Genomic DNA, 13,765 nt, shown 5'->3' on the forward strand with positions numbered 1-13,765 from the left:
TGCACTATGAGAATAAAGGAGGAATCGAGCCGTAGGAGTACTCGTACGGTGTAGGTGCATATTTTTGACCCACGGCAAGAATTTGGAGCCGGCAAAGAAGGTCCCCTTATTGGATTTCGTTGCTCGGATGAGCCATTGTGATGGCGAGACGGAACAATCCCTTTTTCCTGTTAGGTCGCTGAATATTGGGCTCAATGTTTTACATCAAGCAAGATGCAAAGGCCAGTTTGTATATATTTATGCATATGATGGCTACCATATTGTGTGTAGAATTTGAACTCCCCTCGCGTTAGTTCTAGAGAACCCCAAGGCGCCTTATGGCGTCGGTGTGCAAGTAAGTATGTTTGCACCAAATGTATGCTATAGAGATCGTTGTGGAAGCTTCCGGTGGGGGAAGGATATGGAAGCCTGACTTAAGCTCTGGCGGCCTGAGACGGGTGAGTGACATTGATGCGCGGTGTATAGTTTCCTTATTTTATCGCCATGGTTTTGGAACTTCTTGCGGTATCGTACAGGTATGTATTCTGTGTTGGTGTCTTGGTTGGAGCACGAATATTAGCGTCTGTTGATGGTACCGTGTCGTGGGGCGCCGCGCGCTGGGTAGTGCATTGGGGTAGCTGGTACAGTATCATAATTGAAGTGATGACTTATGAGCTGCTAGGGAAATATTGCTATCGGGGCTGGGGGTATCCAGAAAATTGGCCCTGGAGTGATGTGACCGGGGTTTGTTGCGGTGTTTGAGTTGTGTTATCCCTTTTCCGTTTACCATCGCGAAATATTCAAAACTGCACCTTGAACTTGTGAACTGCATATCTACATATTTACGTGCTGGTTCAATCGGTCGCTGGGAATCTGGTGGCCATTGATACACAAACCATTGTACTGCACTGTGCAGTATGATACTTGGAACGCGATCGTAGAGTGCAGTGAGCTGTGCACCATGGTCCTGTCGAGTTATTTTAGTACGCACTACGGTAATCACACGTGATATCCTGTCGAAGGGCTCTGTGTGTCCTCCCCGCTTCTGTGGCAAGTCTCTTCCCTCAGAGAAACATCCGCTGCCGGTATTGACCCTTTGTTAGGGAACTGAGAAAAAACGCTAGTACAGTACTCATCTCGCATCTCTCCCCTATTCTGCCACTGCCCGAAAGCCTGCTATACCGACGCCGCAAATACGGACGGCAAACAGTTCTAACCACCCCACCAAGCTCCCGCCCCACCATCTCCATCCTCAATATACCCAACAACCCCGCACTCTTTTCGCCCCATCAACCTCATCCTCAACGCTCTGATGGCCCTTCCAAAGCGCATAATCAAAGAGACCGAACGTCTGGTTGCTGAACCGTAAGCACTCACCATTCTGTCTGCGCTGGCTGGAGATCTGGAAAGATCCGCTTTTTTCATACATTTCTACCTGGGGCTGCCTCACGTGTCGACCTGGTGGAGATGTATTTACTAACGCTTTTGAGGTACCCAGCTGACATGAGAAAATAATATTTTTCAAACATGCAGAGTTCCAGGAATTAACGCCGTCCCGCACGAAGATAATTTGCGTTACTTCGATGTTACTGTCCGTTCGCGCGTCTGTTCGTCCGGTTCGGATGCAGGTTACTGACGCTACCTGAGGGGTTTATTTAGATCCATGGCCCCACTCAAAGCCCGTATGAGGGAGGAATCTTCCGTCTCGAGCTATTCCTCCCCGAGGATTATCCCATGACACCCCCGAAGATCAGATTTCTTACCAAGATCTACCACCCGAATATCGACAAACTTGGGAGAATTTGCTTGGATGTGCTCAAAGGTTGGTTTATACTGTTCCATGGTTTGGGTCTGGTGGTCCCTTGGTAGGCAAGGAACTGATTTCTTGTCTTGGAATAGGAAACTGGTCCCCTGCGCTTCAGATCCGTACCATACTTTTGAGTATTCAAGCTCTCCTCGGGGCGCCTAACCCGGATGACCCGCTGGCAAATGATGTTGCCCAGAGATGGAAGGAAGATGAGAGGGCTGCTATCGAGACTGGTAATTTTTATCAACCCATTGGTTTGGAGTGCAAGGAGTATCTTTGCTAATCTATGATTGCTTCCGGGAACATAGCAAGGGAATGGACCATGACCCACGCAAGAGTCTAGAGTAGCAGCTTGTTCACTCATTCTCCCAACAAACATAACTTTATGACTGCTTTTTAATCTATCGGTTTGTACTTATAAAGCGATACGAGCTATAAGGAGGCGGTCGGAGATGGTCATTGCTCTTTCAAACTTAACGTTCACCCCAACCTACTATTTTTCTCGTGCGCTCTTTTGTGTATGCCCAGTTTTGTTATTTCACATGTCTTGTACTCGGGAGTTGGAGATAAGTTAGTCGGGGACTGCGGAATAGAAATCTGCATTTGATTCGGTCTTTCCAGTTTGAATTCTCCCCTATGAAATGCTAGGTCCCTGGAGTGATTGAGGATTTCTGTAGTACGTGTGACCATCTTGGGAAACAGCTTCGGGGGGTGGGGGGGTTATAGTTGAAACTGTTTCAATCAGTGTAACATGAATAAGGCAGGCTATCTTAGGATGCGATCGCCAGTTTCCCCCCTAGTCATCGAGACGGAGGCTGGCATTGTACATTGGGTATGATATTCCCGCGAACCTGCGGTCTTTCAGCGCCGTGGCCTCGGAGGCAGTGAGCCTTCCCCAAAGCATGGCGGTGGTGGTGGTGGGAGAGGGCAAATGAGCGCATTTAAAAATTCCCGTACCACACAATAAGTTAAGTTAATGCTTATCTATAGTGCCCTCGGGAGAGAGCCTGGCTGCTCACGTGGGACGAAAAAGGATGCAGGCCCCAGGTAGATGTCCCTAATGTATTATATCTTTTCTATCTATTTTTTTCTTTCTTTCCCGGGTTTGGATGTTCGACGGGAGCGATAGAGAATTTCTTCCTTCAGTCAGAGATCGCATTCAATTTATTTGGATGCCCGCCTGCTATGTACTGTGCTGTACAGTGTTATATCTTGAGCCCGGTTCGTTCTCTTCACGTTATCACCACCAATGCCATCTATCCTGTGACCAGCTTGACCCGATAACCTCTGACTTGTCTTTTTTGTAACATAACTACCGGTATACCGTTCCGTTGGTCTTGTGCTCGAGCGCAATTTGTAAGTCAGAAAGAGTGTGCTTTGGAGGGGTATGATGGCAAACAAACCGTGGGCGATCCGACTATTCCCCACTTTTTTTATTTCTTCCACTGTCGTAAAAAGTTTGGGCGCTACTGCGGGGTCATAGCATATAATAACGAGAGGTGTCACTCACTGTACAGTACCGTACGGTACTTCCTCGAGCGCAGCACAGCCCAAGGGTTTTCCTAAGTTAGTCTCTATGTCCTGTGGGGACCGGGAACCTTGGGAGGTACTGTGCTGTACAGTACTTGTACTATTATATCATACCTAAGATTCTTATGATATTGTTGGCACCCTGAGGGTTATTGCTGCAACACCGCGCTGTACAGTACTGTATCATACTTTCCACCTATTGCTCCGGGACGGAGTCACGATATATCACTCTCTGCTTTGCAAAAATTGCTCACATGGAAGGTACATTCAGGCTTATATGGTGGGATAGCAGGGGGATGGTAGATGGCAGGGTGTGTAGTTTGAGATATACTAATCTTCTTAATCGGATTTTTCCTACTCTCTAAGGGAGAGGGAGGTGTGGTAGGTACTGTGGCGGCAGGGTTAGGATGGCCGGGGGTGAGCACTGATGAAGCCAAGCTATATGCGGTTGGCCCCCTCTGCTCGGTACCATAACTGTACTTGCTGTCAGAGGGATAGCTAGCTAGAGTCCGGGGTATTATTGTTTCAGGGCCATGTTGTGCTGTAGGAAAGATAACTGCTGGGTTTGTTTGTTCCACAATTTATAATACTTGTATATCGGGTGGAATGTGCTTGCAGATAAAGTTAGTTCGAGAGAGGTAAAAGGCTTTCCTTATCTGCGGGTCGTCTGGATCTTTGGGGATATGGTGCTAGTCCTCATGCCATGTAAAACTGTCAAGGCAATTATGCGATGTATGTTGGATTTCTTTTCTTTTCTTTTCTAAATCGTGATATGCACCTGCACGCGCATCTGGGGGAAGAGGGTGAGAAAGTTGCAGGGGGAGGAGGGAGGGGGAAAAGTGAGTGATTCAATTGAGTGATTCAATTGAGTGTTAAAACCACGTGGACTAGATAGCGAAGGTGGTTTGTAGAAATTGGAGTGGAGCCAAGTACCCGTAGAGGGAAGGGGAGAGATTGATGCTTGGATGGATGGGGGAGCTCGAGGGGCCTTCTGCTTAGTTCTTACAATTTGTAACGGTACGCAAGGATGCGGTGTGATTCAACTCTTTACACTGCCGGGACCGGTACTGTACGGTAACTTATGTTTTTATTATTATCATTATTATTCCTGGACGGAACTATTTTTCCGGAATTTGCTGGAAACAGCTGGACGGAGGGAGGAATGATCGAGGGAATGAAGTCATAGTCCTCCTGATGCCTTGATCAGAGATTGGAGCTGCGGTGACTTGGACCTTTGGGGGATGCGGAAAGCGGATACTCCAGCGGTGGATACTACCGGTACTGTAGTGTTTGTGTATGTAGACTGCTCCCGGTTACAGTAAGAATCCCGGGGGACGCCCACAGGACGCAGGACTGCTGTGCACCTACTGATACACCGCACCGACACTACTCGTAGTGATCGTATAGTCGAACCTCCGAGGGCAGCAGCAACAACGGGATGGAATATGGAGTGGAAATGCACCTCGCGATATCAAGTGCCCTAAGTTAAGTTGCCGGTAGCATTGCACAACATCCCATTGACAACCAGCCCAGCACAGGTTTCAAGGGACTCGCGATCGGCCCCGTTTCTTTTTACATAACAGCCGCAGGCCGTTGGCAGTCGATAATGTTTTGTGCCGACTTACCGTTTGGGTACCGGTATCTCCGAGAAATATCGGCTTTGGCTCCTGAAGAGTTTTCTTATCATCTTTTTGTTCTTCCATCCAGGTTCCCGTTTTGTCACTTTTTTTCTTCTCCCTTCCATGCTACTGTCCCCATGAAAACACTCTGACTATCAATTTCTTGTACAGTTTATGATACAGCATGGTAAGATGCTGCGTCTAAAGACCACCTCTCAGTCACCCACACACACACCCCTGTGACGATCCTTTTGTTTGCCTCATCACATCTACCCCCCCACTCTCCCCTCCATAGACGATCGAAGCTACTCTGGATCGTTCTCTCCCAACATTTATTATTCCGCTGCAACCTTTGTTTTTTTTACCCCTCGCTTTTTCCCTTGTGTTGAGCTGTATGGGCTGCTTCGGTAACAAACCTCAGGATAACCGTCTTCTGAATTGTTCCCTTCTTGGCTCCGTTTCTAGGGCGAGCGCGTTTACGGCGAGGAGGATTCGACAGCTCGCGTCTAGCTTGCATACGGAAGGGAAGGGGGGAGAGCGTTTGGCCATTTTGTGAAATAGGCCATTGTCGAATTACCCAAGCTACCGCTCTCAATTATCGGCCCATCCCCCTTCCTTTGCTCGGAAAGTGTAGGTCGTGTATACGGTAGCACTTGACGTAAGTAGCAGGTTTTCTTTTCCCTCTCTCGGATGGTGGTCTTGATTAAGAGGGGATTTGGACTGATTGCTGGGTCTGTAATCAGGCTTCGGAACTTTGACAACCTTACACTTCGCACAACAGCCTCCTAAGAAGGATCGCCCAACCACGGCTACCATGAGCCCCCCAAAGCCTTCCTCCCCGAAAGGGGAACCGCCGTCAGCGTTTAACTCACGGACGTTCAATCTAGATATGTCGATAAAGGTTGACGCTCCTGTAGGATCCATGTACGTTTTTTATGGGGGTGGGGTCAACCTGGGTTTGTTTCTGACAGTGGACCAGGTCTATATCGCCTAGTAGTCGGGATGTGGTATTAGCTTCGTGAGTGTGCCTGAAAAAACTGTCGTACGCTTGTGAACTGAACTCCCATAGCCGGCAGGGCCTTCATATAGTAGATCTCGATAATCCATATGATCCGCCACGCTTTCTCCAGCATCTGACAGCTTGGTCAGTTGCTGACGTCCAATGGTCGCCGCACGCATCTCACTCTCACTGGGTGGTCTCGACGTCTAACCGAAAGGCCATCGTTTGGAATTTAGCTCTTCCGTCCCGCAAAGCTATTGAACATGTTCTGCATTCTCATACTCGGGCCATCACGGATATCAACTTTTCTGCCCATCAGCCAAACACCCTAGCTACGTGTTCGATCGATTCATTCGTACATTGTTGGGACCTAAGAATACCCCAGCGTCCCGTTATGAGTTTCTGCGATTGGTTCGCTGGGGCAACCCAAGTCAAATTCAACCGACAAAACGAGCACATACTAGCTAGCTCACATGACAAGTATTTGTACATATGGGACATGCGAATGGGGGCACACGAAATACGGAGGATAAGTGCGCATTCCACGAAGATATATGGGTTGGATTGGAACCGAACCAGGCCGTCTGGGATCGCGACATGCGCCCTTGATAAGACTGTCAAGTTTTGGAACTATGAATCGAACCCTCAAGACAAGCCGGAGCGGGTGATAAATACCTCGTTTCCTGTGTGGCGGGCCCGGCACACGCCATTTGGGCGGGGAATCTTAACTATGCCACAGCGAGGTGATACGTCATTGTATCTTTGGGACCGTAGGACGGAGGCCGATCACATAGATACGCCTGTTGAAACATTTGCAGGTCACACCGATCATGTCAAGGAATTCCTTTGGAGGTGGAGAGGTGGAGAGAGCGAATATGGGTTGGATGATCGTGAATTCCAGCTTGTATCTTGGGGCCTTGACAAGGACATCCGACTTTGGAGTATTGATACGGAGGTCATGGAAAGGGTTGGGCATGACCCGAAGAAAAAGATGAGATTTAGGGTCACAAGAAGAGGGGCTCAATATAAAACTTATCGTGACGAAGTCGCCGTCGTGAAGGAGTCGGGCACTGCTAGCAAAGTTCCGGCGATGGGCGGAATGAGACATCTCCCACGATTAAGCATTGGTGGTTTTGACGGGGAAAAGGAGAATCTGAAGGGTGGGTGGAGGGATAGTCTATTTCCTCAAGGCACTAGGAGTGGAGTTATGAGCCCTGTATCCGGGTCGACTGGGCTTGGGAGGCAGCTAAGCATGGCTAGTTTGAGCGGAGATTCGCTCTCCGTGTCTAAGGTGGGGAGTATAAAGGAGGGCGGATTCATGAGAGCCGGGAGGAAGCGGAGAAAAGAGATTAATCCTATTACATGGATGAAAGGTGTCAAGATAGAAAGGAGAATCCCAGGGAGTGGGGGTGAGAGTGAGGAGAGCAGGAATAGCACGAGAGGTAATGGCTTGTTTGGAGTCGGATGGGATGGCCCCGAAACTCTTGGGGATGAGATATCTTTGGTTGGAGTAAAGTTCCCAAAGATCAACTTTGAGAAGGTTAACATAGCTGCGAGAACATGCACTGTATCCTTAACGGGGCCCTGGGGGATGGAAAACAAGTGGGTATTTCTTAGAGCCGATGTCACTTTTCCGTCGGACTACCCTGGAGATGCAAAGAGTTTGCCTATATTCACGCTCGAGAAGACCAACTCTATCCCGGATGATAACTTGGAGGTTATTGATGCGAACCTTAAAAAGATAGCAGAAGCCCATATTGGAAAATCAAGGGTTTGTTTGGAGCCGTGCTTGTGCTATCTGCTAGGGGAGAGAGCTAAAGATGCCACGTGGGACGGAAGTGAAGACGAAGGTCAGAGCAGTAGTGATGACGATGACGGGGCGGTTGGGCTAGGTATCAGGAGTACTGAGGAGGAGGAAGGGATGGGAGGCTTGCCTGAGATTAATAACCAAGCCAGTGTCCCACTTCCAAGAGCCTGTGGAGCTATATGGGCTAATGATGGAAGATTGGTCTGCTTCTTTCCACCTAAGGAGGACAGACTGGGCCCAAGGAGCTTGTTGAGCTCACTAGTAGTTAGAGATAGCGAAAGGACTAGACAGCCTAGCGGCCGGCTTTGGGAAAGTTTCGGACGACTTTACACCTCCACCACTGGGCCACGAAGGAGAGGGCACTGGCTAAGTGAAGCTGATGGGGACGCTTCTGAAAACAGCTACAGCACCAGCAGCAGTTCTTCAAGTGACGAGAGTGACGATTCAATTTCTGGAGGTCCTCTTAGGCCGACCTTGGGCTGGAGGTTAAACGGGAATATTGGGAAGGGGTTTAGAAGAGGGGGTAGTACGGACAGGAGCACCCAAAGGAGCACCGGAACTGGGGTAAAAACCATAATTGGCTTTAATCCTAGTAAGCCCAAGAATGTGGTGTCTATTCACGACTTTTCATATTTGCTCCCTGCCAAAAGAGAGCTTGCTGTGGAGTACAAAGTTTCCGGAGAGGGTCCCGAAATCTGTCGCCATAACGCGAGTGTGGCCGATAAATACGGATATATCGATATGGCGGATGTGTGGCGGCTTATAGAAATGGTTCTTTGCAACGAGGTGCCCCTGGAGATCTGTGGAGACCCTGACGGCGAAGGCAATGAAGACAACGATGGGCTTGAGGATAAGGTTCTTATCATGGCAAGAAGAGCAACATTAGCGAGAGGAAGGCGTGATAGCGGCCTAGGTTTAGAGATGGATAACAAGATGACTGCGGTTACCAATGTCGGAACTAAAGAAGATTCAATTAAAGTGGCATATTGGGGGAAAATAAAATGGGGGGCTCATCCCTTGGGTGGAAGGTGGCTTGTGGGAGATCTCTTCAACTATTTTCAGAGGAAAGCAGACGTGCAAATGTTGGCTATGTTGAGCTGCATATTCTGCGAGGTTGACCCTGTGGATGAGTTCGAGGGTGGGCTTAAAATACCTTTTGAAGTAGGGTTCTCTCCTCTTCCATCAGTAACTAAATATTTACGTTCGCAGGACGTACCTTTGCCTGGGAAAGTAACAGCATACACCCTTGAATATTTTTCGAGTCTTGAACTTGCTCGTCAAACTCAGTCGATGATGTTGTCCATTCCCCCGCAACACCATTCAGCATCCATGACTCCAATGACACATGGCTCCTTTGGGTCATCCAATGGTGGTGGCTTCAATAGTGATCCCAGCATGCCGTATTCCACCGGAACAACACCTCCACTTCGAAATTACGGACTTGACGTAGACGGTTTTTCATCTTACCCCAGCCTTTCATCGTCTCCTGAGCAAACCCACCATTACAGGAGATCCACAGCTGCGATGGCTGCCAACTTTAGCGCCGGGCTCGTGAGGGCCTTTGGCCCTGGGACAGCGAGTCCCCCAATTCGGAAGAGGCTTAGTCCAACTGAAAGTCTGATGGGAAACTCCACTAATGCTACTACTTCAGGGGTCACCTGGGGCCCCATCACGACTTTTGGAAGCGGATCAAAGGGTCCTCCTAGTGAGGACCTTACTGAGACCAATTCAGATCACGAGCACCCACCCTCCGCGAGAATTACCATGATGAACCTGGACAAATTCGATGACGAGGGCAATGTCAATATCCCATTCCTCGACCCGGGCAAAACGAAACAATACCGATCTTACCGGGAAAACTACGCGGATATTCTCTATGTCTGGAATCTTCAAATACAGAGACTCGAAATATTGCAGTTCAATGGACTGAAATGCAATCAAGTGGATGAAGAAGGGGAACTCGTTGGGTTCGGAAGAAAGCGCGGCAATGCCGATGGCTGGGATGGCCTCGAGATCGCAGGACACTGTTCGAAGTGCGGCGCCGTCCTGGACGTGACCAAGGGAGCCAGAGGCGAGTGCAAGGCCTGCAAAAGAAGGCAAATCACCATGACTTGTTGCGTCTGTGATGTTATCATCAGAGGGCTTTATGGTCCTTGTTTGCGGTGCGGTCACGTGGCGCACGCGGATTGTCACGAAGCCTGGTTTTCCAAGGAGGGTATTGCCGAGTGTCCCACTGGCTGTGGGTGCAATTGTATGCGCTTCGTCGAGAACGGGTTCAAGTTCGAGAGGGTCCTGCCGGTGCCCCCGGTGAATATTAGACCACCGAGGGAGGAGAGACCTCGGCGGCCTATGATGCGCCATAATCATATACTCTAATTCTATGGGTGAAAAGTACTCAATAGCCAGTCGAGAGCGAGCAGCTGTGGACTTTTAAGTTGTTGAGGATTGATTTTTCGAGATATCCATTATTTGTCTTTTCCTTTATTTTTTCATCTTCTTCAGCGTACGCTTCTTGTTTATGATTGTGGATTTAGTAGAGCTATTTCAGAAAGGATTCTATGTGATTTTGTCATGATTTATTTCCTATTTTACCTTGCAGCCGAAAAATATACCCAGAAAAAAGTTTTCTATACCGCCATGTTTGTATGTGTTCTCTTTTTTTCTTTTTCTTTTCAGTTACGCAGAATACAGTTTGGATTTAGTCCTTGTAGTGAATTCACTCCAAGCACTTGCCACCCCGAGGTCTACATATTCTATCATGTTTGAGCACAATCGCCTATTTTCTGTCTGCGAAATCACCGCGAGTGAGTAACATAGCGTACGAGTGATACTCTGTTAAATCATAATTTCTCCTTTACGGTATGATATCATACATAACTTACAGGAACAGTGAGTCATCTACCCTCACTCAACTCTGGAAACTATATCATTCGGTGTCGTATGATAGACTTCCCAAGACCGAACTACACTCACGGATTTTGGAGTGCTTGATGGATCTTGGGTAGCGCCTGAAAATGCAGCCTTTTATCCCTGGCTTAGTTTAGTAGGGGGTATGATACTCTTCCTCTCCGGACTGGGTATCGGAGAGTACGAGTAGATGTTGAACAGATGGCCTAAAATTTTTTCCCACCGATGGAGGAATGGTCGTCTTCTAAGCAGTGAAACCTTCCTTCCTTCCTTCCTAACCCGCTACCTCTCATAACGCCATCTACTCATCCACTCATTCACCCGTGGCCGAAGGAGCGCGCGTATACGGGCAGCGTACACGACGGAAACACCGGTGCTTTGATTGGTATTCGATTCCACTAGCTTCGTTTCAGACATGGTCTGCATATCTCGTTGGCGTGTGTGGAGGAATGGGTTCTTCAGATGCTCCGTGCTGCGGGTGGATTCGATTCTTTTCGGATCACATCTCTGCTACGGCTGGCTGCAAGTTGTGATATGATAATATTATGAGAGGTGGTCCCCACGGTGTGGAGTATTGATTCGGAAAACCAGGGGCTTTGGATTCCTTATCTAGCATGATATAAGTATTGTATATGTTAGTTGCGGTAATAGGTGAATCCGAGGGAGAGGTATGGCTCCCAATCCCTTAGCTTGCGAGTGTTCATGGGGGGCGGGGGTGGTTTGGGATCCTTACATGCCTTTCCATGCATATCGTGATTTCTTCGAGAGCCATCTACTATGGGACTCGAGATAGGATTCTACTCTGGTTTTCCCCGAAAAGATTGGGCTATCGAGTGAGATTATATGACTATCTAGGCAGAAGCGCAAACGCTTGATAACTTATGGCCTAACTCAAGCGCAAGCTCCCGCACATTCCATTCTCAGAATTTACACCACTAAGCAAATTATCCAGCAACCTACCCGGTTCCTACAGTACGAGTACCGGCACCGTACTCGAGTGCGATATTGACAGTACACTAACCGCGGCAAAACATCCTGGCCACAACTCCCACCGCCAAGACGGCCCGTCAAACTCACTTTCCCCAACATCACCTCAAACTTACCAGGAGCCACCACCAAAGGATCTAACAACAACAAAAAACCATGGCCGGCGGACACTACCGGGAAGGTAACCAACCCCTTCTTCTTCTTCTTCTCCTTCACCAACCTAATAAAAAGTTTACTAACAAACGAACAACGCAACAGTCCTCCACCAAGACCCCGCACTCATCAAATATGCCAGTCAGTCTCCCCTTCCCGCCCCGCGCCCCCATCGGGTACTGATCACTAACTCCCCGCAGACCTAAACACGAACCGCTACAAGTACTTTCGATGGAATGCCCGCACGGCGAAGGTATCGTTTATTTACGCTGTCGTTATACCTGCCGCGCTGTTGACATTGGCGTATAAGACTGAGGTTTGTGGCCCACAGGAGATGGGGGCAAGTGCTGATTGATATTCACGCTAGGGAAAATACAACTTTCGCGACAAACGACGCGGCGATATTCCGCAGGATTTCTAGGGGAAAAAAATCTCTTACGGACGGAGAAGGGTATATAGGGTATGCTCTGTTGGAGAAATCGGATTGGGTGAAGCGGTGGGTGGGCAAATCTACCGCTACCGATGTACTGTACCGGTACTCACTCGTGTTAGACATAGTTGCACAATTCAATTTGTGAAGAAAAAAAAAGATGGATCTTAGGCCTATCATAAAGAGTCTATCTTATCGCATTTGTCTTTCCCCCCCTTTTTTTACCGCATGACAAGAAAGGAGAAAACCCATCATGAGTTTATACCAAGGAAGTACTGCCGCCGTTCCCGGAATGCGTGGGATGCGCTCGCATCAGTCGGAGAGGCTAGCCTGGCATCAGATGATATGATATGATATCGTACATGCTATCATACTGCCGCTTCCCTCCCCCCTCCCATAAGCCCCCAGTACCATATACCCCACCACACCCAACCCAACCCTCCCCCCTCCTCCCTCCAAAACCCCCTCTTAATTGACCACCTCGTGTGTCATAAGTAAGGATCCGAGACAAAACACCCACTCACCACCCCACTGCCGATACTGACTGCTTAATTCGCATCCAAGGGTCACGTCCACTCCAGCGCTGTGCCCTTTCTCGGGGATGGAACTGAACCGCAACGCGGTGCAAGTAACGCTCGAGGATAGAAAGAACAGGCGGGCTGGCGCAAGGAGATATTTTCTCATAGATGTTTTTTTGAATGCTTGGCGCTTTGCATGGATAATGGGTGGGTGTGCTTGGTGGGTAAGTTAAGGGCTAGAATTTGTGAGTGTCATAACAACTCACTCGATGTGTAGAAGTGGGTGCTATTGGTCGGGGCGGTTTCAGGGACTACGGTAGGGAAGTGTGGAGGGAGGGGTAGGAGGGTTGGGGAACGGGGTTGCGCATGTATTCATGCAGGCGTGGGTGCCCCCACGCCCGACCTCTTTCATGGGGGAATAGCTCTTTGGATGTATCATAGAATTGGAGATATATCGGGGGGTGTTGATGGGCGGGTATGCAGGTTGGCCCAGCTACGATGAATTCTAGTTATTCACGGAGCAGGCTTTTTTCTTCGGTATATACGGTCACATGGCTCAGTTTGGCGGATGATATAGTTTCTCAGACTACACGTTTATCGACTCGCCGATCGCCACTCCATGCGGGTTCCGACTTCAATTTGGCCGCGCGAGTACTGGTATTGTGCAAGGGATATAAGTTACTCGAGTCTGGCGACTCGAGTACGATGATAGCTCGCGGGACGAAGTATCCCTTGCGCGATATGTGTCCTGCGGTATTCCCATAGGAGGCAGAATTATGGGGAAATGGTCGCCGGATACACTTCATCCGGCGGGAGTGGTGGAGGGGAGCGGGAAGGAGCATATTTTCGAGTAACCTACCCGAGTACAGTGCTGTATGGAACGTCCGCATGGCATTAGAGCGGGGTAACCTCTTCCGGATCCCCACTGTGAGCCTCACCGATGGCTGGGTACGACATTTTGGTGAGGATCACCAAGTAGGGTAGTGGGACAACTGTCATGAGTATGATATGTCAAGTTTGCTGTACGG

At 48.9% G+C, this 13,765-nt stretch overlaps 3 protein-coding genes; all 3 read left to right on the forward strand.

Annotated features, from left to right (window-relative positions):
- The first annotated feature begins 1,046 nt into the window (after positions 1-1,046).
- On the forward strand, positions 1,047-2,398 carry GSTUM_00004713001 (uncharacterized protein). XM_002836338.2 has 5 exons: positions 1,047-1,344; positions 1,513-1,570; positions 1,639-1,801; positions 1,879-2,019; positions 2,095-2,398. Exons 1-5 carry the CDS (start codon positions 1,292-1,294, stop codon positions 2,127-2,129), a joined length of 450 nt encoding a protein of 149 aa, XP_002836384.1. The 5' UTR covers positions 1,047-1,291; the 3' UTR covers positions 2,130-2,398.
- A 3,351-nt stretch (positions 2,399-5,749) lies between these two features.
- GSTUM_00004714001 (uncharacterized protein) lies at positions 5,750-10,483 on the forward strand (the record flags this gene model as incomplete). XM_002836339.2 has 5 exons in its annotated part: positions 5,750-5,895; positions 6,005-7,016; positions 7,227-8,597; positions 8,676-8,903; positions 8,952-10,483. 5 exons carry the CDS (start codon positions 5,750-5,752, stop codon positions 10,116-10,118), a joined length of 3,924 nt encoding a protein of 1,307 aa, XP_002836385.1. The 3' UTR covers positions 10,119-10,483.
- Positions 10,484-11,754: 1,271 nt separating this feature from the next.
- GSTUM_00004715001 (uncharacterized protein) lies at positions 11,755-12,417 on the forward strand. XM_002836340.2 has 4 exons: positions 11,755-11,817; positions 11,895-11,930; positions 11,990-12,105; positions 12,157-12,417. The coding sequence occupies exons 1-4, from the start codon at positions 11,793-11,795 to the stop codon at positions 12,208-12,210; spliced, it is 231 nt and encodes a 76-aa protein (XP_002836386.1). The 5' UTR covers positions 11,755-11,792; the 3' UTR covers positions 12,211-12,417.
- The last annotated feature ends 1,348 nt before the right edge of the window (positions 12,418-13,765 follow it).

This window comes from Tuber melanosporum (assembly GCF_000151645.1).
Source record: "Tuber melanosporum whole genome shotgun sequence assembly, scaffold_14, strain Mel28".
Taxonomy (NCBI): domain Eukaryota; kingdom Fungi; phylum Ascomycota; class Pezizomycetes; order Pezizales; family Tuberaceae; genus Tuber; species Tuber melanosporum.